The following is a 26281-nucleotide window of genomic DNA, read 5'->3' on the forward strand; positions in this document are numbered from 1 at the left end:
GTGTGTGAGTCTGTAAATAAAGCGCCGCTCGCTGGGAGGGAGCCGTACGAGCCGGGCCTTGCTCTGCACAACGCCACACAAATGCAAACACGTAGCACATAAAGCAACGTGACAGTTTATTGCCGTGTAAGTGGCTGATGATTGTGATTCGAACTGAAAAGGGATTTCCTGGTTTGAGCCGAGATTTAGGGCCTCAAATGTGTCACCTCTCCTCTGCCAAGACGATTTTTTTTGACAGATTTTCTCGGCCGCAGGGCGCCAGACGCACTTTTTTTTTGCGAAGGCAGTGACATGCTGCGACTGGATAAAGAGCTGCACGCGAGGAATTAAAAGCGGAGAGAACCAACGGGCCGTCAGAGGGGAGAATAATATGTTTGCTTAATCACGTCTCACTTAAAATGTGCAGCCAAGTGTCCTTCAATGCAGCTACGTGACTTTTGGATCTATTTCCACGTTGAAATCGGACTTTAACCATCAGCTGTGTTCAATGAGGGTTGATGAGAGGAAGACTTTTAGATGAGAATGTGTTTATTGTGTAAATTCAAGTCCCCCAAAAAAGTGCTCAAATCAAGCTACACACAGCGTTTGAATTATATGGAAGCTAATTTCTGCCGGTGTGACGAGAATAAAGGGATTCTGTAAGTCGTTATAATGAGAAACATCCCCAAAATAATTGTTTTCTCATTATAAGGACTTATTTGTTTCCATAGAATCTCGTGGTTCATTTAGGTTTGGACATGTTAGAATCAGACTTCATGAAACACTCTGTAAGACACCAGCAGTCGACTTAAGAATCACAATTTAACAAAAGCAAATCTCTTTATAAATAAATATCTTTTGGAAATGTTGTTCAAGGTCTCTGAATCATTAACGAGTTCCTCCACAGTTCAGTTGGAGCATTATATGACTGTACTGGGATCAAACACATCAATGCTGCTGTCCAAGCTGATTAAAAACTGGGAACTAAACCTTTCTTCGGGTTTCCATTCGCGGCACCAATTGGAACGTTCAGTTTTGATATTATTTCCTAAATGATCCTGAGTGGATCTCGCTGTTGGTGTGGTTCACCTGCGAGATCCTCGCTGGCGTCTCTGACTCAACGTTGAAGCTGCATCTTATTGATTGTACGGCTCTGCAGGTCGCTCTCTCAGGTGTTGTTGACAGCAAACATCTGACTTTATACCTGTTAATCAGTCAGGATCGATGATCAGATCGCTCCCGTATTATTCTGCCTCCGATCTTTCAGACACTTTTTCTGTCCAACCTGAACGTTCCCTGAGGTTTGTGTTTGGATAAATGGCTGAGGATGAGGACAACCTTGAGATGAAGGTTGAAGCTCTGTGCTCAAGAATGAATGAATGAATGAACTGAATGAATTTAGATGTATTTATTGTGTGTGTGTTTGTGGAGGAAGAAAAACTATTGTGCCAATAAAACCACAAACAGTTCATCCAACCAGCTGAATAAAAGCTGAATAGTTTGTATGGAGTGTTTGTTGGGGTCGAATTTAGCTATGGAAAAGGGGGGCGGGGGGGGCGTCGTCCTTGTGCTGCCAGTCGGGCGCTAACAAAGAGCGCCGTATAATAAATGGGACTTTAATTTGTTTTTCCTCGACAAGGTCGCTGTGAGTGATGGGCGGAAGGCAGTGTTGGAGCGAAGAGGAGGGAAATGTGAGGAAGGGGGACGCTGACGGCCTCAGTTTGTGTGCTTGTGGCTAAAAGCGACTGAAGCTAATTCTGTCCGTTTTTTTCTGTACTGCGCTTGAACGCATCAAAGTGGTTTGAGGGGAGGACTGAAGGAAGGGCGGCGGGCGAGAAGGACCTGCTTGTGAGCTTTGCTGACGCTGTGGCGACAGGCAGACGAGGCTTATGGGTGCTGTAGTATCAGACACACCAAACCTCAGCTACAAAAAGCAGGATTTGGCAGAAATGTAGTTTGTGAAAGTTTCTTTAGGTTGGGGGATAGTTTGGGTCACATGATTATAAAAAATACCTTTTTATTGGAGATTAATCTTAATTCCCTATATGGCCAAAAGTAAATGGACACCTCTTTTATGCATATTTGGTCTGTTTCTCTGTGTTTGATTAATGATCTTTTGCTCCAATGAAGGAAAATCTTAATATTTTAGGAAATATTTAATCTGATGTCTCTTTTATTAAACAGTGTATAAACTCTAGAGTTATGTTCTGTATGTAGTTGGGTTGTAATTGGGCTCCCGGTAGAAACCTCCTGAACGATGAACACTGAGGGAATCCTGAGCGTTGGTGGTGGTGAAGACAACAACTCCCATGATCCCACGCTGCTTCACCGCCTCATCTAACTTCCTCTTTTGTTCCTGTTTGGATGTGAGAGACCCCCTAGTGGCAGAAATTACAGATTTAATCTTAGGGCATTATTCCCATGTTTTCCTGCTGAAAAGCACACAGAGAAGAGAAGCAGACGGCCATGTTTTTGGTGCTTTTTAGGGTGTTTTTAAAAAAAAAAATAAAACCATCACTTACCTGCTCCAGAGGTGATTCCAGCCGGCGCTCACAGATCCACAACGCTGGCTGTTTGGCCCTTCCACAGTCTGACTCCGGCTGCGACGCGCCTCCTCTGCCCTCTGACATACACTGTGTTTACATGTGACCTGTCAGGGACACCAGCTGCTCTGTTAGCACGTGTGTGGAAATTCAAACAGAAGCGCTGATGAAACGCTGCTGCAGAAAGAGAAAAATCACTCTGCAGCAGCAAGTTTCATTTTAAAGGCTGACATTTTAGCTACCTCTGTAAATGTATTCAAATTAATTTCCCCATTATTGCCGTGCTTATCGGAGGCCGCAGAGACGTAAACAAAGATGCGAACAAAAGCAATTAAAAATAAATGGGGTTTGGACAGAAGTGCCCCGGAGAAGGAGATAAAGGCAGGAACAGTATGGAGGCTGTTAGCTGACGCCGCCTCGCTTTTATATTTTATTTTTTGCCACAACTGCTGTGGACTTTTTGGGCGCCGTCCTGGGGCGTCATCACACTAAACGGCTAAATTAACCCAATTATTTGGAGCGAGCTGGAGTGGCGCTGCTGCCCACTGGCGCTGTGTTATTTCTGAGGACTGTATATCCATATTGTCTCTGCACAGCTTCTGGCTACCAGTGTGTGTGTGTGTGTGTGTGTGTGTGTGTGTGTGTGTGTGTGTGTGTGTGTGTGTGTGTGTGTGTGTGTGTGTGTGTGTGTGTGTGTGTGTGTGTGTGTGTGTTCGCTGCACATTATTCAACGGTCAGCTGAATCCGTGCCTGCAAAGGAAGAGTGATTACTGTGCGGCTTTGCTTAATGAAAAATAATGACTTGCTTGCCAGAGTTTTTTATTATTTTTTTTGTTCTTTTTTGTCGGTGCTCTTTAGCGCGGCGTTGCACTCGGCTGTACCTGAGCTCCATGTCAAAGGGATACTTCAGACATGAAAAGAAAAAGCCTCGGCACAGTTTGTTCTCCTCTTCGCGGAAGAGGCAACAATAGTTCTTAAACGAAGGCCAGTTTCCGTAGCAACATGCCAAATATAACAGGGCTTCTGCTCGCATAAAAATAAAGAGACGGATGCAGAGAGGCTGTTCACTGACAGAAGCTGATCTCACACTCTCTGATGGTATCCAGTCTCTACAACCTAGAATTCAAAGAGTCCTGCAGCTCTAACGCTGCTACACACACAGCCACGCTGACTTATTACCCATAATGCACGGTTTGTCTCTTCGTCAGCCTTTTATCAGCTCAGAAGAGGTTAGTGTTCATCCCAGGTGTCACTGACCTCTGTTTGTCCCCTCTCCTCTCACCGAGGACGAAGCAGAAGCTGCTGTGTAGTTTAATGTGCACTAAAAAGAGTTCTCCATTGATTTTGATACTGCATCTACAAAAAGAAATGACCAAAATCTGAGACCTTTAAGGCTCAAATGTACTCCCAGGAATTTCCCATGCGGTGATTTAAGGTGGCCATTTTTGTAGCTTTTGCTAGCAATGTGTAATCTCAGTACCTGCACTCTCCGTACTGTTAACTGACGACTTTCAGCCAAATAAAGTCTCCAGTTAGTTCACATATTCACCACTCAGCTGTGGTGAATCGGGATAATTAGTGGACAGGTTGTTTTCCCAGAGCGAGTGAGGTGGAGGATACGGGACCTCCTCCTGTGTGGTATTGTAGACATGGGACATAATATACCTAAAACACTGGTTCCTACATTTCCCATAAAGCAGCTTGATAGCATGTCTGGGTTAGTTGAATGGAATTAGTTTACGTGTCTTTAAAAAACTGAGCCTGATCAACTCACCTGTGTTCATACTCTAACTCAAACTTTACAACTTGAACATTTCTTTTCAAGTTGGTGGTGACGTTGAACTCATGAGGCCGCGTTAGCCTAACGTTAGCTTTTTACTTCTGTTGATCGTCTTCAACAATCATAAACGTGTAGTTAAGAGGAGCTGATCTCGTTGGGTGTTTGTGGAGGAACCAGGGCGATGCTAACTTCCTGCAGCGCTCTGTAGCAAATAAAGAACAAGCAGCAGAGGAGGTGGGCATGTAAACTCAACTACTCACATTAAGCACATTCATCCAGACTGCTGCTTCCCCTCAGTGCTGCACTCAGAGGTTTACCGTGCTCCTTACTGAGATCTGTTTTTCTATCTCTCTCCATAATGTCCGCCGTACTGTACAGAGATGTGCGGCTCCTCCTGTCAGCGCTGTAATGGATTCTGTGTCCGTACATGGACGACTTCCCCCCTCACGTGTGCAGCAGCAGCAGAGACGAAAGACAATTTCATTTACCTGCGTCTAATGAAAAGGCAATTTGCTGCGTGATAGCATGGAGATGGACTGGACACACACTGGTCCTGCCTGCAGCTTCACGGCACAAATGAATGGTGGTGTGTCTTCTGCAGCTCCCAGAGGCAAACGGAGAGAGGCTGCACCACGTCTGCAGCTCCACAAACTCAATCATTTTCACCATGGTGACCTGTTAGAGGCCCACTATCAACAGTCGCTACAAACCAATCATACAACTGCTTTTAAATGATGATGAAAACAAGAAAGATATTTAAAAATCCAGCTGTGTGTTTTCTCCTTCCTCTTTTAAACTGCTTCTTAGGTGTTCCAGATTGAAATGTGGACTCGGGCCTCTTTCTGGCATTGAATTTCTAATAAAATGTTTGTGCAGGCACTTTAGGTCAGGTTTGTCATCTTCTGAAGAGCTGCCATGTTTTATCCTTTTTTGAAAAGTAAAAAGCAATAAAAGCTCAGCGAGAGGCTTGTTTGTTGTTTGTCCAGTTAAGTGCAGGAAAAGTTCACAAACCCGAACTGTTGAGAGATTTATACAAGTGGCAGCAATTCAGATTCTATCTGCGGCGCTCTAAAAGCCAGAGCATTGCTTTGTATCGGCTTTGTTTAGACACGGCAGCAGAGTTCAGGGCCTGCTGGAATTAAAAGCGTTTCCCTTATTCCTCCGATTGGTGCTCTGTTTTTAAGGTGGTTGTTTTTTGAGTGGAGATCAGAGCTCATCCTTTCACTGTTTGCTCCAGTGAGTTTCAGTTTTCTTTGTTTGGATTAAAGACATTCAGGGTTATTCAGTCTCTGATTTCTTCAATACACTTGCTGTGAGAATCTATTGGACTGTACATTCAGGTGTCGTCTGCATAATTACGCTTGTTGAATTTATCGTCTTGTATAATTTGGCCAATGTGAAGCAAATAAGAGGCCCAAGGACTGAGCCTTGAGGAACTCCATACCCCGCTTATAAAGAGGAGCCAGTTTTGGGAAGTAACATGTCACAAAGTAATGCAATTAATGTAATTAATTACCTTTTCTAATTAAATAACGCAAATGCTAAACATTTAAATTTGCTTGTTACTTGTAACTTTTGTCCTAAACTGCAGCTGGAGAATCCTGCTGCAAAGAAAAAATGCTTTTTTCTCTAAGAATGGACAGAACAGCTGGTAAATCGAGCTTCCAAGAGCTTTTTTTTAATTAACATGTAGAAACAGTATCCACAGGCGTCCTAAATGAGGCTCCAGCAGTCATTTTCACTGTAACTAAGTGGCTGTTTCTCCTGCTGGAGCTGCGAATATGTGAGAGCCACACCTCTAATTGAACACTGGCATGTCGGAGCATGTTTCAGCCTCACGCTGCCATCAGCTGCTGTCACACTGGGGACCAGGCCGCCGCCACCGCCACCTCCTCCTCCTCTGGATCTCAGCCTCACTGACTCCTCACACCTCCTCCTGCTCCTCTCAGTTACCTTCAGTCCCCGGTGATTGGCTTCAACACACCTTAATGTCGTAGTCAGGCTCAAACGTCGCTCATAACTGGATTTTCATCACATTCGCTTTGGATGTTAAAATTCCTCAAAAGATCATTTTTAAAGGTTTTGGCAACGTTTCCTTTAACAACACCATCAGTCAATTCTGTGACCAGATATTTACTGCTAAGTGCTGGATGTCCATAAAATCTGCTGGGAATGTCCCCAGAGGATAATTATTGACAATTTTAGCGACATCTTAACCTTTGGTCTAATGCCACCATTGGGCCAAATGTTCTGAGTTTAAAAGTCAGACTGTGATGAGTTTCACCGAGCACATTAACAGTCCCCAGAGGATGAACCCTTTGTATTAATCTGTGAACTTTCTGGCACTGGCTACTTCAAGTTAAAACCTCCACATTTTTGTCTGTGACAAGATATTTAAAAAAAACTAAGTGCCATAAAAATCTGCTAGGGATATTCAAAGTCCTCAGAGGATGAATCTTAATCATTTACTTTTTCCTCTACCACTATAATTGAGCCAGAAAATCTCCTTTTTTCTTTACTTTAAGAAGATAAAAATCTAAGGCTCAGATAATCGTAGATTTGAGTGAACACACTCGTGCTCCCCAGAGGATGAACACTTTCTATTTTAGACTTCCCTCAGATTGATCCACAACATAGAAAAAAGCTCATTGTCATGAAAGTTGAGCTGAGAAAGTTTTTAAACATTTATTTCAAGGTGACCTCTTTTGTGTGTGACCATATGGGAATTTCATTATTTTCCGTGTTCAGTGGCGTTGGGTTTTATTACATTTTTGACCTTCAAACGTAAAGTTACTTGCTACTTTCGTCAGATGCTCCTCGTTGATTAAACCACCAAAGACACATTTCCCAGACATTTGGCGGGTGTAAAATCTGGGACTTGGGCTGCGTTTGGACAGCAGAGCGTGTTGGGAAGAAGGCGACGGAGGCAGCTGGGCAGGTGGCCGCCGTTTCCCACGAGGCTCTGCGGTTGCAGCTTTGAGAGATGAAGCCTGTCAGAGTTAGCCAAACAGCGCTAATGCTCTCCCCAGAAAGCCTCCCCGTCCAAATGCTAACAAGAAAGCAAAAGCCGGCTGTGTTTGTGTGCATTTTGAACAGATGCTCTGGCTGTAAATACGGGGGGAAATGCCATTTGTTTTCATTTTGTTGCATTCAGGGGAAGGGGGGCGAGGATTATGTGGTGAGAGAAAACAGTCATTCAGATGCAGCAAATTCAGTCCGTCCTTTTCTCCGAGTGAGCCGATCTTTATCTTCTGCAAACCAAATATTTGTATTTTAGGAACGGAGGACAAACACGCACAGTGTGCCGGCTGGCAACAGAAACTGCTCCAAGTCTTCTGAAGCACGAACCTGATGGCTGCTTGGTCGAACCGATCACCATTGGTTCGTCCAATCAGCTGTTCTATAACCTTGATGTGCACTTTTTAAAACCGTCGTTACCTTAGAACTCTTATTTTAGTTTAATTTGATTCTGACAAATCAGCAGCGTTCAGTCATCGTAGAGCCCGAAAGATTTTACCTGTATGTTTGTAAAGAGACTGAAACCGGTTTGAGACGGGAGGCTGCAAGAAAGCTGCTGTCATCAAACAGTAACTTTATTAAAGATATATATATATATATTTATATATTTATCTTCTTTAACATGGTGCTGCTTCTTCTCTCTGCAGAGACACCAACATAGTACCACAAACATTGTTTTATGCTTTATATGCCAGATGTCGTATACACTGATACCGATGTGTGATAGGTCTTCCCCTCAAAACTCTGCACTATATATTAAAATGCAAACTCTGGAGTTTCAGATTTCAGAGATTAAACCACAAATCCATTGTGAAATATTGGTTTAACTGACAGCAGCAAAGGGTGCATTTGCAAGTGATTGTTTTTGTTATGGAGGCACCAATCGGGACATTCTGGACCGATACCGACATGTTTTTGTTGTTGTTTAGTCTTGTTACAGCTCAGTGTTTCTCTTTTCAGTGGTTGTTTGCTAACATTAGCTAACTTAAAGGTATTGTATGGTACTGGTATGTTTTCATTAGTGTTTAATCACCTGAAAATAACAGTAGTTGTGTTTTCGTTACCTTAGAATGAGACGTTTGTATCTACAGAGGGAGCGAGTCCTCTTCTAGTTTAGATTCAGGATTAATTAATGGGCTCGAGTTGAATATGGCTGCAGCTCCTCCTCGGCTGGCGCCTCGAGGAATGTGAGTGTTAATATGACTGTGGAGTGGAATTATTAATCTGAATATCATCAATGTGGAACATGCAGCGCTGTTATTGAAGAACTCGCAGGGTAATCAATAAATTGTAGCGTGGGACTGAATTATTGCACCGACGGCAGCAGCTGATTTTCATCTGCAAACTTTCCTCCTCTGTCTGATCCGCTTCATGCTGCAGTGACTCCTTCCCCTCGCCCACCCTGCACTTTAACAAACACTAACAAAACACCAGCCAAACCTCTGGAGGCAGAAACGCCGCCGTGCCATCACAGCTGGACCGCTCCCAGCCGGCAGAGGAAGACCTGCGACTGTCTGTCATCTGTAATCTAATGGATACACGTAGAACCGTCTGGGGACCCGAGTCTGCCTCCAGCGGGGCGGGTGGTTGGGATCGAGAGAAAGGAGTGTGCGTGGATAGTCAGATAGATAAATAGAGGAAGATTCATTCGGTATGCATTGCTTTTCACACTGGGGAAATTTATAAGCAGAGTGCTGATAGTTTCCAAATCAGTTGCACTCGGGAGTTGAGCGGCGTTGCGTCAGAGAGAGATTACTGCACTGCAAAGCCCCGAACCGTTTTACAGCGTCTGAACACTGCGTTTTACCATCAGCGCGCCGTGTCCGGGCTTTCCTGCAGGTTTATTTCAGTTACTGCAGAGGATTTTCAGTCTGAGGCTGCCACAGTCATCAGCAGGAGCAATAACTGGAGGAGATGACCTCTACTACTACAGCATTAACACTACAGAGGGGAGAGGACGTACTCACTCAGAGCAGCAGAGCAGGTTTAAACCACGGCTGCCCTCTCTCCATTTCCTCTGGGGTTGTTTTAAAATGCACAACCAGTGGCACTCAGGAGAAATGTACGTCTACCTTGAAACGGACTCTTCATAAGCCCCGCCCCTTTTAGCTCTGCGCTCCAATAGCAGTTGAGCAAGCCTCAGTCAACTTCCTCCTTTCCTGTACTTACATATGCTACGTGCTAGGCTAGTCTATGTTTAAAAGACAACCACATTTTGAAGATGGCTAAAAGATGAGAGACACATACATATATAGTTACATCTTAAAGGACCAGTGTGTAGGATTTAGTGGCATCTAGTGGTGGAGTTGCAGATTGCAGACTTCTAAGTGTGTATGAGAAACTACGGTGGTTGCAAAACACGTGAAGGTCCATATTTGCGTATATATATATATACACGTTTGTCCCTTCTGGGCTACTGTATAAACATGGCGAACTCCACCAGTAGAAGAGGACTTGCTCAAAACTTCTCATTCAAAGGTAACGAAAACACAAAGACTCTTATGTTCAGATGATTAAACATTAATAAAAACATACCTATGAATATCATATTCCTGACAATAGATCCTCCTGACTGGACCTTTAAAGGGACTCTGATAGCAGAGAGAGTTTCCCACCGAGGTCGACTCACGTTACAGAGCGGCGCTGCACAGATGCACGTTCACAAACGCGTCGGTCTCTGAAAGAACGAACGTCTGGCTGCAGTTTTGACATTTAGAGAAGAGAGTTTATGACCTGTTGGGGGTTCCTGTTCCTGTTCTGTTATCCAGGAAATACTGACCTTTTTTTTTAATCATCAGGAAAAAGCTTCTTGGCATTAAGAGCTTGTTGTACTGAGGTTTTCAAGGTGTTAACGGTGGTTAGTTTTTTCAGTGTTGACCCTAATATGTATGCTGTTTCCGGTTTAAACTGACCACTGAGCAGCTTGTCTTTGTGGTGTTATTGAATTTTCAAGGTTTTGGCATCAGTGTGATGGAATATATTGATTTTCTCAATGTTATTAACTAAAAAACACTCTGGTTACTGAATATCCAGAAATGTTATAATGTTGGTTGAATTGTGTTTTTATATCCAGTCCACTATGTATTTCTGGTGTTACATTTTATTCACTTGTCTTTTTCTTTCTGTGTTGCAGAATCAGACGTTGTGCAAAGGCCTCAATGAACTTCAAAATGGACAGGTATGGAGCTGTTGTCTTCACACTGCACTGATGATATGCATACATTATATATTTACAATATTCAACAGCTGTAGACTGTTTGTCTTAGAGAGAAACTAGTACCCTTACAGAAACGCGTATAGAGCTGAATGTACCAGTAACAGCTGCAGAAAGTGAAAATACTCTGTTACAAGTTGAAGTTCTGCATTCAGATGCTACCAAGCTGTTATAATGTACTTCCAGCATCACAGGTGTCAATGTTAGAGCAGAATTTTACTACCGGAGCTGCTTCAGGTGGTTTGAACTACTGTATATACAGTTTAGTCCAGTAGTTCTCAACATGGGGGTCGGGGGCCCTTCAAAGGGGTCGTCAGATGATTAAAGTGTAACTGCTTTAGATCTTACATCATAATCTAAACTAAAAAATAACACACTTAAAATCAGCTGCTGCTGATCAAAGAGGAGGAAATACTCCTCCTCTCCCCCCTCCTCTTCCTCCTCGTACATGAGGTTTGAGACGAGTGAGTTCCCTTCGCGTCGGCCTCTGCGGGATCGCAGTTCATCTCTGTCCTCTTCCAAAGTGACAATAAGCGTTTGTGACTGCAAGAAAAAATGCTGAGGAATGTAAATGGCTTCTTTCAAAGAGCGGAGACAAAAGGGCGGAGAGAGAGAGGAGAGATTCATTACGCGTCAGTTTAATTTCAGAGCTGCGATTCATTACGGAGAGGAAGTCGATTTGTCCTCGTGTTGCGGGCCCTCACAGAGCACGCACTGAATAAGAGCTCTGCAAAAAAAAAAAATCCTAATTAAAACGAACTTTGTGTGTGATGGGTGGATAATTGTTGCGAGGCATCAGCGTGTGTAATTGAGGCTGAATTTGTTTTACAGGTTTACCTTGTAAATGGGTAGATTTGCATTTTTCCCCTTCTCGGCTGCTTATGGCGGGACTGTTGCGTCCGATCGCTTTCAAACGCCACAGTCGGATAATCGGTGTGTTTTTCCTCCTGCTGCTGTTAACCAGAAGAGGTAATTAAAACGGCTTCTTGAGACTCTAACAACTGTCAAAGATGCCCACAAAAGAGGGTTTTTTATGTTTTTCAGAACTAAAATCCCTGGAGGTGCTGACGTGGAAGCAAACTGCCGTCGGCCATATTAGCAGATAAACACAAGTTTGTTGTTTTTTTTTGTGGCTAAAGACTCGCTGAGTGGCTGCCAGGGTCCTCCTCCAGCCAAGTAATGAAGAGTACGCTGTGCAACACCTTCCTTTGTTACCTCCCTAAGGCATAATTAGACACAGGCAGAGAGGGAGATCAATTCTCAACATCATAATACGACACAGAGTGAAGCTGTTAAAACGTCCTCGGGAGAGTTCTCCGAGGTTCTGCGGTGTTTAACAGCCAGTCAACATCAGGGGAGGCAGCTGCTGTCTTAATTCCCTAAAAACACAGTAATTCAGGGCCCAACGAGCTCTCTCGACCCTCCTTCATCCCGGGTTTTCTCCAGCACCTGTGTGGTAAGGAGTCACACTGAGACTGATCATCACATTAAGGACAATTTACATACTGATTGTTCCTGGAAGAGCCTTTGATTTGGTGAGAATATTCATCCTTATGAATCAGAAAGTGATCTTCAGATATCACTGAGTTGAGATGATCTGTTACCACGAAAAGTCCACCGGCCCAGCTTTATAACGTTACGGCTCCGTGATCTGTGCCTCTGCAAATCCCACGAGAGTGCTTCAGAGTGTGTTGCCTCTCCACCGTTGTTTACTTGTGTATTTTGCTCTTTCTCCACTTAAAATCTCCTGATTGACTTCCTGTTTTGGTGCCAACTGTTGATCTAGTGACATTCGATCCAGAGTCTGCACGCAGTATTTTATTTTGAAAACTGACCGCATTCTCTGTGCTGGTGTTGTGTTGGACTTCCTGCTAGTGTGATCTGCTCTGTGCTGCTTGACGCGAGTGGGTCTTTGTCTAGCTGCGTAGATGATGGTGATCTACCTTTACTGGCCACATATTGGAGCCTAGCTGGAGCCAAAACAGCAGGTTTTTCTTGGGAACCAAATAATAATAATATTATTTGTATAGCACTTAATAGTGTTTACAAAGTGCTTTACATTCACACTCAAAAAAGCAAGAGTCTCTTGTCACAAATATATTTGTGGGAGAAATCTCGTGCTACTATCGATGTCCTGCATGATGACAGAAACTTTATTTGTTGAATGTAGTTTAATGAGGGGAAACTGGCGTCTATCAGGTGTCAGGTATGTTGTCTCTTTATTGTCCAAAACTTACATATTGTAGCGCTCATGTTTGGGTCAATGTCGGGACTTTTGTTGCTATCATGTTGATGTCAGTGGAAATGTGGTCTAATAACTAATAATGGATAGAAATGGCGCTGGTTGTAGTTGGTTCCTACTTTGGGATTTGTTGAATTCTTCAGATGTTGTCGGCTTTTAGCAAACAGAACTCCCTGAATCAACCCATAATTTCCAGTTTTCTGCCTATAGTTAATTACCTTTTTATCAGTTCTCCACCCTCGTCTCTCCTCATATGAAGTCTTTATGACGCTCCTGTGCCGGCGATCCACCATGTCTCGGACTAAATCACCACCTGCTATGAGCAAATTAAATATTGACTCGTCGTATTGACTTGTAGATCTAATTTGAAGTGATTGCGGATGAGCAATAATGGCGCAGAAAAAAAGTCGCTGTGACGGCGAGCGGCCGAGTGGTAATTGGCTGTATGGAGCAAATCATTGAGTTGGAGAGGGAACTAGTTTAGGCAGAAGTCAGGGTCACTTTGTGTGCTCGGTGTCCTGTATTTCATGATTCAATCAGCTGCAGAGAGGCTGAATCAAAAGAGAAAAAGGATTGAAGGAGTGAAGAGAAAGTGATTGGAAAGGTTTGTATGGAGGGTTCAGAACCAGCTGAGGGGATGGTGGCAGCGACGGTCGGTGGGGTGGATGAAGAAGAGGGGAAATAAATGAAAGAGAGTGGCTCTTGTTGATGGGAGGCCCACGCTGCCGTCCGAATATCCTCCACCCTCCTCCAGCGAGCCCCGTCGCGATGCAGAGCCTCCTTCGACTGGAAAGGAAAACTCATCTCAGACGCAGCGCTGCAGAAATGGAGCGTCTTTCATTCAGATCCACTCTGTCAATATTTACCCGCTGGCCTCAAATCAAATACACTGGTGGTGAAAGTCGTCACACTCGGCGAGGCAAAAAGGAGGAGGAAGCAAGAGAGAGGAGAGAGGCAATGTGCTGCTACACACCTCCTCTATAAACTGTGATAAGAAGGTTTCAGACAGGAGAGAATTTAAATCAAGTTTCATCTGTCCATAAACTTTCGACCATGTACTTTGTGTAGCTCTGAGGTTTTCTGTGGACCAAACTTGCCTTGATGCTTCAGGTAGGATGAAGTCTGCTCCATATTGCAGTCCAAACAAAGACAAAGGGACATGACGTTACTGTTTCATTTGACAATAAGGTCTATTTTATACAACAGAGCCAACAGATTGCTATATCTAAAATAAAAACATAGATAGATAAAAAGATTCAGTATAATAAACTGACATTTAAAGAGCTGCCAGTCTGATACTGCTCTACCTGAGTCTTACTGAGTGCCTCCATGCTTATAATATAGGAGCGATAATGAGGAAAACCTGGGGAGTAGCCCTGAGCAGTGATCCATATTAGTTTCATAAAGAAATATATAAAAATTAACTGAGCACAAGAAGATAAGAAACTGTATATTAAATAAGGCAACAAAGATTTTCAGTTACACTGAAATGAGAAATGTGGGTCCTACAAAAGTGTCTGAATTGCACTGTTGTGTAACCTCTTCAGCTCTCTTCGTCATCCTAGGCCGACATTTTATTTGATCCATCTGACATCTAAAAGTCTTTACTATAACATGTCGAACACTGCGACAAATACATACATGTTCATTGAAAATATCCAGGATAACACAAAAAAAGTTGTCTTCCTCTTTCCAGGAAGACAAAGATGATAAAACAAGTCACAGATGACTCTGAACCAACACACACATAGGCTACGTTAAAATAGAACACTCCTTCCTATTATTAGCAAACAGATTTAATTTCAGTAAGGTATAACAGAAAGAGCAGAGGACCCAGGACGCTTCCCTGTGGTACACCACAGTTGATGCCTTTAGCCTTGAATAAAGTGCTCTTAAACTTGTCCTCCAATTGGCTTTCTTATTCAAAGGAAGGTCCCTATTGACCTATTTTGACCTTTAAGGATAATCACAGCCTCATGAAACTGTACAACCACAAACTAGAGACCAATGGCATCCAGAAGATGGATGACATTCCTAGATATATTAATAATTAAGGCGTTTCTGAGCAATTTCCAGAACAGAAGTGCTCGCCATCCAATTCCTAAAAAATTCAATTCTTACAGAAATCTACAGAAACGTTTTAGAACCAAATCACAGCATTCAGTTTTCTTTATGGTTTTTAAAGTTAATGTTTTTTGGAAGTTTGACCGTTTTTGACAGTTTTAAGTGTTCAAAAATTGGAGAATTTTGCACCAAATTTGTTAAACAAATGGCATCAACCCAAAAACTGCTGCAACAACTTGGCATGGCCATCATATACTGCAGTCATAATGTTCTTATACACTCTAACAGATTTATGACTAGAAAAACTTCTTGAATGAATGTTCAGTTTTCCAGCTTCTATGTGGCATATACTGTTGAGACACCATCAGATACCAAAGAAGAAGAAGGTCTTCAGGTTCACGTCCAGTCAGGTCTCAGACGCGCAGCTTTAATTACTCACCATATGCCGAGTCTGCCGCCAACACTTGGTTAACCGCGGCCTCTCTGTCTGGACAAAACGCTTCATTTGCATCCGGCGTTTTTCACTTTGAGCAGCCGTCGTTAGCTCGACTATCTGCCCTCGGCACGTACTGGCAGGGAGCACGCTCAGTCAGGCTTCACCGGTTAGAGGTTATTGTAAGATGTGGTTGAGTAAATGGGAAACAAAGACTGATGACAGGCTGCATAAATACATCTTTAAAACATCAGCAGCATCACCGGCTCTGCTGGTCCAGGTCTGGTGTTTGCAGCCGCAGGGACGTGTTTGAATTTGTAGTTGAATAATTGTTTATGAGCAAAATAGAGAATTATTTTCGGCTCACAGACTCTAGATCATAACTTTATTATCTTATTATCTCAACAAATGAGAAAACTTTCTTGTTACAACTTCTGTCGCCATCTTGAGATTTAAAACTAGATTTTATTATAAGATCTTCAACCCAATGTAATAATTTACAGTAACATTATCTCGACACACCAGATATTGCTTTTTATTCCTGATCAGAACTCGAGCGGAAACTATTGACCGATTAGCTCCTAAACCTTTCCATGCCAAGACCCCCCCAATATAGCCTCAGCATTATCTTGTGTCTTTAAAAACCCACTGGCAGTACTATATAGGAGCTTTTCTATCACTGACTATAATCAACAAATACAGAACAGCTGATAAACTGAACAATAAAACCAAACAGGGAACACAATAACGGCTGGAAGTTTGAGTTTTTCTCATATTGTTAGGAACCTTTAATACAATCCTGTCTGCATTATGTTTTTTAATTTATTTTATACAATCATACAGACTTAATAAGATGTTTTTTTGTTCAATTCAATGTTTTCTTCTCCCTGATAATTGGCCATTGTTCTAATACAGCTTGTGTACAGCCTAATGTGAACCACTGGTCTATACATCAAGATTAATATGTTATGTATTCTTATAAATTATATAATGTTATAATAATACACATAATAATAGGTTAATGATTCAGTTTTATGTGTTTGAATTATTTCCTATAAATTCCCCTTGGAAGCTCCCACTGAGAGAGAGACAATTAAAGCTTTGATGATGAATAATTGAACTTATTTCATTAAAAGTGGAGCGGTAAGATAATGAAACCATGAGCATGAGATCGTGGTTTAATTGTTTTTTCTCGATCAGGTTATCTTAAAATAATGATGTCATAGTGACGTCATCAGAGGTTATCTCATATTTGAAAAAAACATACAGCCTGCAGTGCAAACTGGAGGTGTGGAGTGTGACAGACGGGGCTGTTTACCAGGAAATGAAAAGACTTAAAGCAGTTGCATTATGGGTAATGTAGTATTTACACTGCTGCACCTCTCTGCAGCTTGACTGGAATACTAAATAAATGGAGTTTAGTGGCAGAATTCTGAAGATGACATCAGGTTTTTTCGAGAATCTTCAGAGCGTAAAGATGAAAACAGCTTTCTGCAGCGTTTAGGCTCGAGGCTGTTGTAGAAAAAGGGTCCAGGAAATGTCTGGGGGAAGATAGCAGGCGGTTTTTTTGGATCAGTCTGTCACTGGGTCACTTGTTACTTGTCAGTTCGAGGATCTTCTGGATGCTCCCTCAGACCTGGTTCAGCAGACTCACAAGGACTGTCTGAACTTTCACAGTTTCACTTTTTGGGTAAACACGTATCTGAAGAAGAAAAACTTCACTTGGTTTTGATGAGCGACGGAGGCGGCGTACCACCCTCGCTGTTTCAGCCTCAGACCCCCGTGTTACATCATGTGGACCACCTCGTACTGCAGCGAGGCCCCTCCCCTGCATGTAGGAGTGTGTTGGGATGTTTCCTCCCTGCCTCCAGCTATAGAGGAGGGTAGGGGGGGTTGGGAGGGACAAAAAAACCCTCCCTTTGTCCCCATCAGAGCCCCCTGGGTGCCTGCAGGAAGTTCTCAAATATCTCTGAAGAGATGTGCTTCTGTTGACGGCAGATGTTCAGTTATTACACCGATCCTCCGAGGAAACTTAATCAAACTGCGTCAACAAAAAGTACATAAAAATACCCTGTTGTCAACTTTATTTTGTCTGTAACGGATCAATGAACGACACGCAGTTGTAGAACAAAAGGGACGTTTGCAGTCCCTCCATGCAACACACCTAGAGCATAATAATTCAATTTATAGTAGAATAACATAAAATATATCCCTGTTTACAGTTATTTATATGCATATATACATAGACACCCAGCAAATTATTCTGCGGCGCATCTTTTGAATTTGCATCTGGGGGAATGTAAATGTGAAAGTAAATTGTCTCATAGAACAATTGTCAGGGGCAAGAAAACACTTAATATATCAAAAATGATTGTTGAAAAATTTAAAAACAGACAGTTTATTATATAAAATGTTCCCTGAACAGGAATCTGCTCAAATCCAAATCCAAGTTTCACACAAACTTTCTGCAGTTATTGAGTTCACTGTTTGGGTTCATTGTACAGTTTTGAATAGAATATGAAATATCTATAAAACATTCATGAGATTGAAGCATTGCAAAGGATAAAAATATTAAATAAGTAAACATTTCCACAGTGGTCGAACAGTGCTGAGCCTCGGCTGCATTACAGACAGATAGAAGTTGTAACAAGAAACATTTTTGTGAAACTTTTAAGACCAGAACATCTGACTTTAAAAATAGTGTAAACCTGTCATCACCCATTGGTTTGTTGAGTTTTGATCCCTTGAGTTTGGCTTTATGGTCGTCACCATGTTGTTGTCTTGTAGCTAGCCGAGGTGACGTACTGCGAGTTGAGCTGCTCTCATTGGCTGCACAGTTTCGACTGGTCCGTAGCTTCAAACACTGAAATCTGTTTGTGAACAGATTTGAGGAGAGAAATAGTTAACGCAGTAACAGAATCTGGATCCATATCTGATCAGCACTGTTTGACAGTTTGATCTGAGTTTGGTGCGTTGAGCTGGACGGACTCACTGAGAATGAGCTGTCAATCACAAGGTAGCCCCGCCCTAAAGCATACCCTGCTTTATGGTCTGTTTTACTCTAAATGGGACCATCAGTTACTAAATGAACATCATGCTGTATGGAAGAAGACTGAAACTAGAGACTGAGACCAGAAACTCATCAGGAAACTGTTTACTGAGCTCATAAATCAACTGAGAAGCTCATGGAGCTGCCCCCTGCTGGCCATTAGAAAGATGGAAGTTTTGCACCACTGGTGGCGGCCGGGTGAACTGCAGCCGGCCTCGTTCAGATCTGGAGGTCGTCTCTTGGTTTTTGTGCGTCGAAGTGTGTGTGTGTGTGTGTGTGTGTGTGTGTGTGTGTGTGTGTGTGTGTGTGTGTGTGTGTGTGTTGAGTGTGTGGTCGCTGTTCTTTGTGGCTGCATCTGTCTGCCTCTATTGTTTGCAGGGGTCCATCTGCTGGCCTCCAGCTCAGCCCCTCCTCCCCCCTTCTCAGGCAAAAACCTCCCCCCTCCTCCTCCCGTACTCTCCCTGCCTCTCTAGGAAAGCCAGCTGTCCCCCTTCTTCCTCTCCTCTGCCCCACCAACCCTCCATCACTCTGAGGTTTACTGTTCAGAAACCTCGTTGATCAGAGTTGAAACCTTTTAACATTGTCACTGATCGACACACGTGCTTGGTTGTCTTGGGGAAGTGTGAGTTAAGTTTATTTGTATTTTTTTGACCGGTTGTTTTACAGTGATTTAACTGAAGGTGGTAAATGACATAATTATATATGTGCATATATAAATGGGAGGGAGTGGGAAGTAATTTGGTGAAATAACAGATGTTCCCTAACTGTCTAAAAGATTGTCAGATCAGCTGAAATTACAAGTTGGTTGACTTTTTGATGACTTTCAAGCAACAATGTCAAACATTTCTTTGTTTAAGCTTCTTATTTGTGATCATTTGCTGCTTTTCTTTCTAGAACAATAACAATGACATCAGACTCAGCACGCTGTTGCACTAAAGTTATGGAGGTTATGGAGGAAGTAATCATTTTCGCTTTTATTTCAAAATGTTTGTGTAATGGCAGCCATAACATTAATGAGCAGGTGCTGAGGAGGAGAAGAATGAAGAGAACGAGAGCCAAATTGGCTATTTTGGCCTTTTGTGGAGTTATGGCTGCAAATTACTTCTTATTATAAACGTATTATTAACTCGCCGGTGCATAATTGTGACAAATGTCGATGTAGATTTACGTAAAAGTTGCATCAAATCCGCCTTGGTCGTTCACACTGCAGCCGCATTGAAAAAAATCAGACCTGGGTCTGATTCAGGACCACATATGGAAGTGGTCCAAATCTGATTTGAAAAAATCAGATCTGTGCAAGATTTGAGTGTTCACACTACTTCTGAAGAAGTCTGAACTGGTCGACCCAAAAAAATGATTTGGGCCACATTTGCCTGCAGTCTGAACGTAGTCTTAGAGTCCCCATGATGGGGAAAGCAGAGTGCTGTTTACTTCCTCATATTTACATGTGTCCTCTAAAAACAGGCAGCTAGTTATGGATATTGATTGGTGTTTATAGCAACAGCAGATACAGTTAGCTGCAGTTAATTAGCGCTTAGCTGCTTTAGCTAAAGCTATCTGTCCATCAGGAAACTCTGTAAATCACAGAGAGTTGAAGCTGAGCAGCCGGAGGACATCAGAGGGAAAACCAGGCAACAGTTTTTCCTGAATTACTAAATAAAGTTATAAAGTAAGTCTTTTGTACAATAATCATGAGGCTATAGATGTCTGTAACACATCGGCCCTCAGAAACATTTCACTCAGGCCTCGATGAGATTTATGAACTACTTTTTATTGAGGGGAAAAATACCATTGAGAATACCTGAAAAAATGACTTTTTATCATTGTTGGGACAGATACTGGAGGACAGGAGACGTACAGCACAAGACAGATGAGATAAAAACATTGATTTTGACTTCATGGGGACTTGATTAGGAAATGTTAAATGATGTGTTGGAGCCTGAAGTGCTTCTATTTTTGGATCTTTTCAACACAGGTCTCAGATAAATGTACAAGACGTACAAAACCTCTTTCCTGAGCAGCTAAATGTCCCTCAGCTGTGATATTTCCCCCCTGGTGACACCCAGACTTTTCCTTTCTCGTACGCTCTTTGCCATCGCAGCAGGAAAAGATGAAACCAACAGAAGCATCTCATTTTGCTCAACAGATGTCCTTAATCCCGACTAATCCAACATGTTAAACGGTTGTTTTCTCTGCAGCGAGTGCAGGGCGCCGACCCTGGCACCGAAGCTTCCCACAGGCCAGTTGGACTCCCTCAGACCCCCTCTGGTCCTGGTCTAGTGCTCTCAGCTCCCCGCCACACTGCCAAGTAGAGGCTGAATTAATAAAGTGTCTGTTTCCGCGGCCATATGTGAGGCTATTTATGATAGAGAGGGAGAGAAATATGACTTTTTAGATTTATTTTGGCTTTCCATGTACAGCATATTCCACCACAGATGAATTTCAAAATCTCATATTCTAGGAAAATGTAATTTTAAGGAAAAACTGATTCATGGTCTATTATGACTTATTCGGGTCAGCAACTCAGGAAGCAAACTCTCTCTCCTGATTGGTCTTTTTTATGTTCAATCCCATAATCCATCTTTCTTTTGTCGTGATGACTGCAGCAGTATAAACCAGTGCTTTGATTGCTGCTCAGAAAAGACCGTTTAGCATTTACGAGCTTCAATAAAATCACCGTTATACACTCCGACAACAACAGAGCCCTGTAGGTGATAAATCGTTCCTTTAGATTAGTCATTTGTCCCCTCAAATTTCAAATCACTCCCTTAAATAACTTTTTATTCCCTCAATTTAGTAGTTCCTACCCTCAAATGACTCGATTCGTTCCCCCAAATTAATAATTTGTACTCTCAAATGACTAAATCATGGTCTGAAATGACTTCATTTACTCTTCCTTTCCTTCTCTCTTGTGCATCAGCCGTGATGAGATCCAAAACCTTGAAGCTGAGTTTTTATGAACTGGATGGCATCCACAGTGTCACCAGCTTTTATAGTGAAACCATCTGTTATCCTTTTAAAGTCATTTTAAGGAATGTCAGAGATACAACGTTGAGTTAAAAAGACTAAAATAGAAGTATATCCTCAAGTCTCCATCCAAAATCAACTTGAGGTCCATGGTGAAGGGAGAACTATTGGACTGAAGGTGATAATATATGCTATTAATTTGAAGGAATTCATTTTAATTTGAGGGCACCAGTTATTTAAAGAAATTTAAAGTTAAAAACTACAGAAAAGGAGGAATCAAATGCAAGATCAGTGAAAGGTTAATGATCCATGTTAGCCAAATCCATCCAAACACACACAGTAATTAGCATTTAATCAACAAAAATGGAAAAATAAGAGATGTTCAGATGTTCAGTTGCTCTGTTGGGACAAATTGACCTTGATCTTTCTCGTACAGCATTATCAAGGTTTTTTACGGAATTTCCTGATGGACTTGCTGGCTTGCGATAGCTCGACTAGCCGCGCAGCTAACGAATTGTTATGTGCCAGATGTCAAACCTGGCAAGAAAACAGCCTCGGTACTGAATTCCCTGTCGTCCGACTGGCCTCTGTTGGCCTCGGATGGTGTGTTCGGTCGCTGTCTGGCTGTGCTGCATAAAAACACCTGTTTCCTCTGTAAACTATGTAGTTATAATGGTGTTTTGGAAAATTTTCACTGATTTATGACATTCTAAGACCAAACAATTCAAAGATAGATTAAGAAAATACCTTTTAAATTGCATATAAAGCAATAATGAAACTAGTTTGAGCCGGTGAGGACACTGTCTGTCCAATGGAGGTCGGAGTCAGAGTGAAAAGATTTTACTGTAAGAAATACATAAATTTGTGTCATCAATCATGTCTGTGTCAATATTTGTCGTGGCCTCGAAGCCGGGTTCCGACAAACTGGGGGCCCGTCCAGCCTTGTTTTTCCCGTTTGTGCCGCAATTATTATTAGTTAAGTTTTGTAAATGTGGTATTTGGTGCCTATTCATGTAGTTTGGATCATTTGGTATAATTGTAAAAATTGGACCGTCTACGTTTTGTGTAATTTTCCTTTGTGCTTCACATTTGGGAATTTGTGTGGATTAGAGGAAATGAGGATGTTTTTTTTAGGGTATGTTTATGGCTTTGTAGAGTTTTCTTGGAGAGACTTCCAGTTTGTTTGCTATCAGCTGGTCCAGATGTCATTCGAAGGTTGGCCTTGTGCATAGTTTTTGTTTAGCAGTGCAGTTTTCCCTTGTAGGTTGTAGCAACATTCCCCTTCAGGTTCGTTGAGCTGTTTTTTGATATACATCTTTAGAAAAGGATCTCAAGGCATGAGCTGTGTCCTATTTCAGTTTGACATCGAACAGTGACCCTGTTTTACCCAGAGTCACTTCATCTTGGATCATATCTGATATCTAAAAAGTGTAAATGCGTCCAAGAAGCTTTCAAGAAGGAACAATTTGTATCGGAACAAGTACAAATTGATCCACTTGACCAGCCGGGTCACGTTGAGCCCTGAAGTGTAAATCAAAGTGTTTTAAATCTCATCTGGATTTTATTAAAACACTTGAAATGACACGTGGAAATGGGGCGAGCGTATTAAAACTTTGGCCGACGGAGCCCAACCTGCACACAGAGACACTGACCATCCATTTAATCAGCACCAATAACGTCTGCCGCTGCTCTTTCTGCCATCCCTCATCCTCTGATTATCTGTGATTAAGAGCGGAAGGTTGAGATGATCAGTGTACGCAGCAGCCGCTCTGCAATTTCTTCTCCGCTCTTCACTTAATATAGAGTTTGACCTTTTGGCGCTTTGTGAGTGTCGCCGCCGCTGGTCAATATTCTCCGCTCTCACTGAAGGTGCGAGCCAGTTTGCTCGGCAAATAAATGTCTTCATTACGGCGGCGGGCCCCAGGCCACATTCCTCGCTGTGATGTTCGGATCGTTTCTGCTTCAGACGGTGATTTGCTTCGGCCTCTGAGGGAACGCCGCCATGTTTCTCCATCGAAAGACATTAAAGACGCTCAGTTTTCACAGGTGAGCACATTCGAAGGAGCTCTCTGGGTCAGCGTGATGGAAGTTGGCTTTAAGTAACAGAGTGAAGAGAATTACTGCATGGTGGCAAACACTTTTATTTTAAGCCAGTATGGATGTAAAATAGGTCCTCAAACAAAAAACATTTTATTTACTTCCCTAAAGAGTGAAGGAGAGTAAAGTTAAACTTAGGGACCCGACAGTCAGTGTGTGTCCGTCTGTGTCAGACACACACAGGTTAGTTAATGATGTTACTGAGTCAATGTGTACAGATTCTGTCTGTGTCTGTAGATTGAACATTAAAGTCTTTATTCCCCTTCCTTAAAACAGCTGTTTTTTTAATGGAGTTTGGTGTGACAGTGTGGTGCAGAGGGTGTTTTAACATTAATAATTCACATAAACTGAGCTGACCTACCTTCTAATAATGAACCTTGTAAACAGCAGAAAGTAACAGGAAGTGGAGATAAAACTCACCTGTTTTCTTCTTCTGTGGTAGTAAAAGGTCGATTAATCATACCTGCCGACACTCCTGCTTTTCCCTGGTTTCTCCCAAATTTCGAGCTCATCTCTTGGCGACTTGCTGTGTTGTTGTTTCTGTAGTTTTACGGGAAACTCTCGTAATTTGCACGGCTCTTTATTATGAATAATAGTCTGTGTATCTTCAATGAAACCCAATCCACGTAATATTCAACATCTGTCACTGCAGCCTGGCGACCTACAATCCCATTCTAGTGTGTGAACCTCCCGACCTCTGTATTGTGACACCTAAATATTGGCAGGTACGATTAATTCAAGCTGTTGCAGCTGATTGGAACAACACTGCTTTTACATTATATTGATCAGAAAAACAAATGTGTCAGACAGGAGGACCAGATTTCCCTTCAGTGTAAAATCTGCTGGGCCTCGTGCTCGCCGTCGATGGTGAGGTGAATCCCCACCTTTCTCCCCGAGGCTGATGGGAAGTGACAGGAAGCGGACGGGGTCTTCTCACATGAAGAGGACGCCTCGACACAAAACTGAGCTTTTATTAAATCGAGAGTTTCAACAACCCCCCTCCTCCGAGAGGATTCAGTGGAAATCTTCTTCACTTGCTTTCATTTACGCGCCAGCCCCCCCGCCGTGTGGGCTGTGAGCTGCGGCTGCGATCGAGTCTCTATAGCAACATTTCTCTGCTGCAGGAGTGAATAAAGACAGGCGTCCCTCTCTGGGCAAACACCGCTTCAGTCTCAAATCACAGACAGAGCCGAGCCGCGCTGACATGCTATTTAACTTGTAATAAAAGCAGAGGGGGGGTGTGTCGGCCTGCCAATAGGGAGCGTGAGATTTGATCATTTATTTTTTTATTGAGAGGAGTGAAAACAGCAGGCAGCGTCACAACACCCTCGATTACATTTCAGTCTCAGTCTCTGCGGCGAAATAGGTTGAAGATGCAGAAAAAGGGCTGTTTGAACCCTTCCATCCCTCACTCACATCTTTTATCAACTGCCATTCATCCGCGCGGCGCAGCGGCTCTGTCACTTCTGAAAACCCAATTAGCACAGATTGGCGATTGAAATCTCAGCGATGGTGCTGATGATAGCTGGAAACTCGCAGCAGGCCTCGAGCTCAGAAACAGTTTTGTTTCTGTTTTGGCGCTCAGCTGGTGGAATATCTTCTGGGCACTTTTCTGAAAAGTTAATTGATGATAAACAAGCCAGAGTTTGAAGCCGCTGCTGTGATATCCTGTGTTATTCTCTCCTCTGAAATGAAAGAAATGAAAGGAGCTGAAGGCGGCAGGCCGCTGGGAAAACAAACAAGTGATTAGGCCATTGATCGATTGAAGAAGCATTGTCACTAATTCTGTTTTTGTAATTAAAGTTTCTCTCTTTGGCTCTATTTACTAAGTCAGCAGAGCTTTTCTTTTTTTTATCTTTCTGTGCAGCCAAACTTCTGTTGACTCTGTAATCATTAGGATGTGATAATACGCATAATTTAGTTTTTTTAGGGAATAATTTGTACATTTTTCCAGAGAGGCAAAACCTGACTCGCAGTCCAAATGTAAAACATTACGGCTGCAAAAAAACATCCGTCATTTAATAGTATTTAAACATTCACTGATTAATGATCAGTCCACAGGAACAAAAGAGGAAGTGTGATGTGGTGGTGAAGCAGTGAGGGGTCATGGGAGTTGTTGTCTTCACCACCATTGGCGTCATTGCAGTCAGCTTCTCCCGGTTAGGATTCCTTCAGTGTTCATGGTTCAGGAGGTTTCTACCGGGAGCCCAATGATCCACAGAGGTCTCCTCCTCTCCAACACAAACAGACCCGCTGATTAAAACCACTAAACACACTGAATAAAGCAGTTCCACCTTAAACACACTGAATAAAGCAGTTCCACCTTAAACACACTGAATAAAGCAGTTCCACCTTAACAATCACTGCTTCTCCCACACTGTTGGACAGACAAAGGACGTCCCGGAGGGGCTGCGAGCCGAGCTGCTGCTAACGTTAGCTCAGCTTGTTTCTCTGATAACTTAAGATCCAGACGTCCGATGACTAAAATCCTTCATCCGGTTCAAATCTAGAGTTAAAAAGCACCAAGATCTAAACAGTGGATGGTAACAATGTGGCTTCAGACTGGATAACTTAGCTAGCTTAGCTTAGCAGCAAGACTGGAAGTAGAGGCAAACGGTTAGCCAGCTGTAGCCAGAAAACAGCTATTATAAACGTTATTTGAGTTTATACCTATCTGATGTTATCATATTCAGGATTATGCTAGCTGTATGTAGCTAGCTGATGTTATGGTTATTAACAGCTAGTATATCAGTGCATATGGTTACTGTTTGTGGGCTTAGCAGGGAGCTACAAGTGACTGAACAGGCTGTAAACATGTTTTTTTCTGCTATAAAGTAGAGATTTTAATATGGGGCCTTTATGGAGACTGCTGGAGCCAGCCTCTAGTGGCCGTTA

General features: G+C 42.5%; 1 protein-coding gene across 3 annotated transcripts in view; it reads left to right on the forward strand.

Annotated features, from left to right (window-relative positions):
* Positions 1–26281, forward strand: part of phf21b (PHD finger protein 21B) — a 74055-nt gene that overhangs the window by 25680 nt on the left and 22094 nt on the right. For all 3 annotated transcript variants that reach the window (XM_051376605.1, XM_051376606.1, XM_051376607.1), the window contains exon 3: positions 10454–10498. In XM_051376605.1, coding sequence (XP_051232565.1) covers positions 10454–10498 — 45 coding nt within the window. The remainder of the gene's footprint in view (positions 1–10453; positions 10499–26281) is intronic.

This window comes from Dicentrarchus labrax, unplaced genomic scaffold, assembly GCF_905237075.1.
Source record: "Dicentrarchus labrax unplaced genomic scaffold, dlabrax2021, whole genome shotgun sequence".
NCBI lineage: Eukaryota > Metazoa > Chordata > Actinopteri > Moronidae > Dicentrarchus > Dicentrarchus labrax.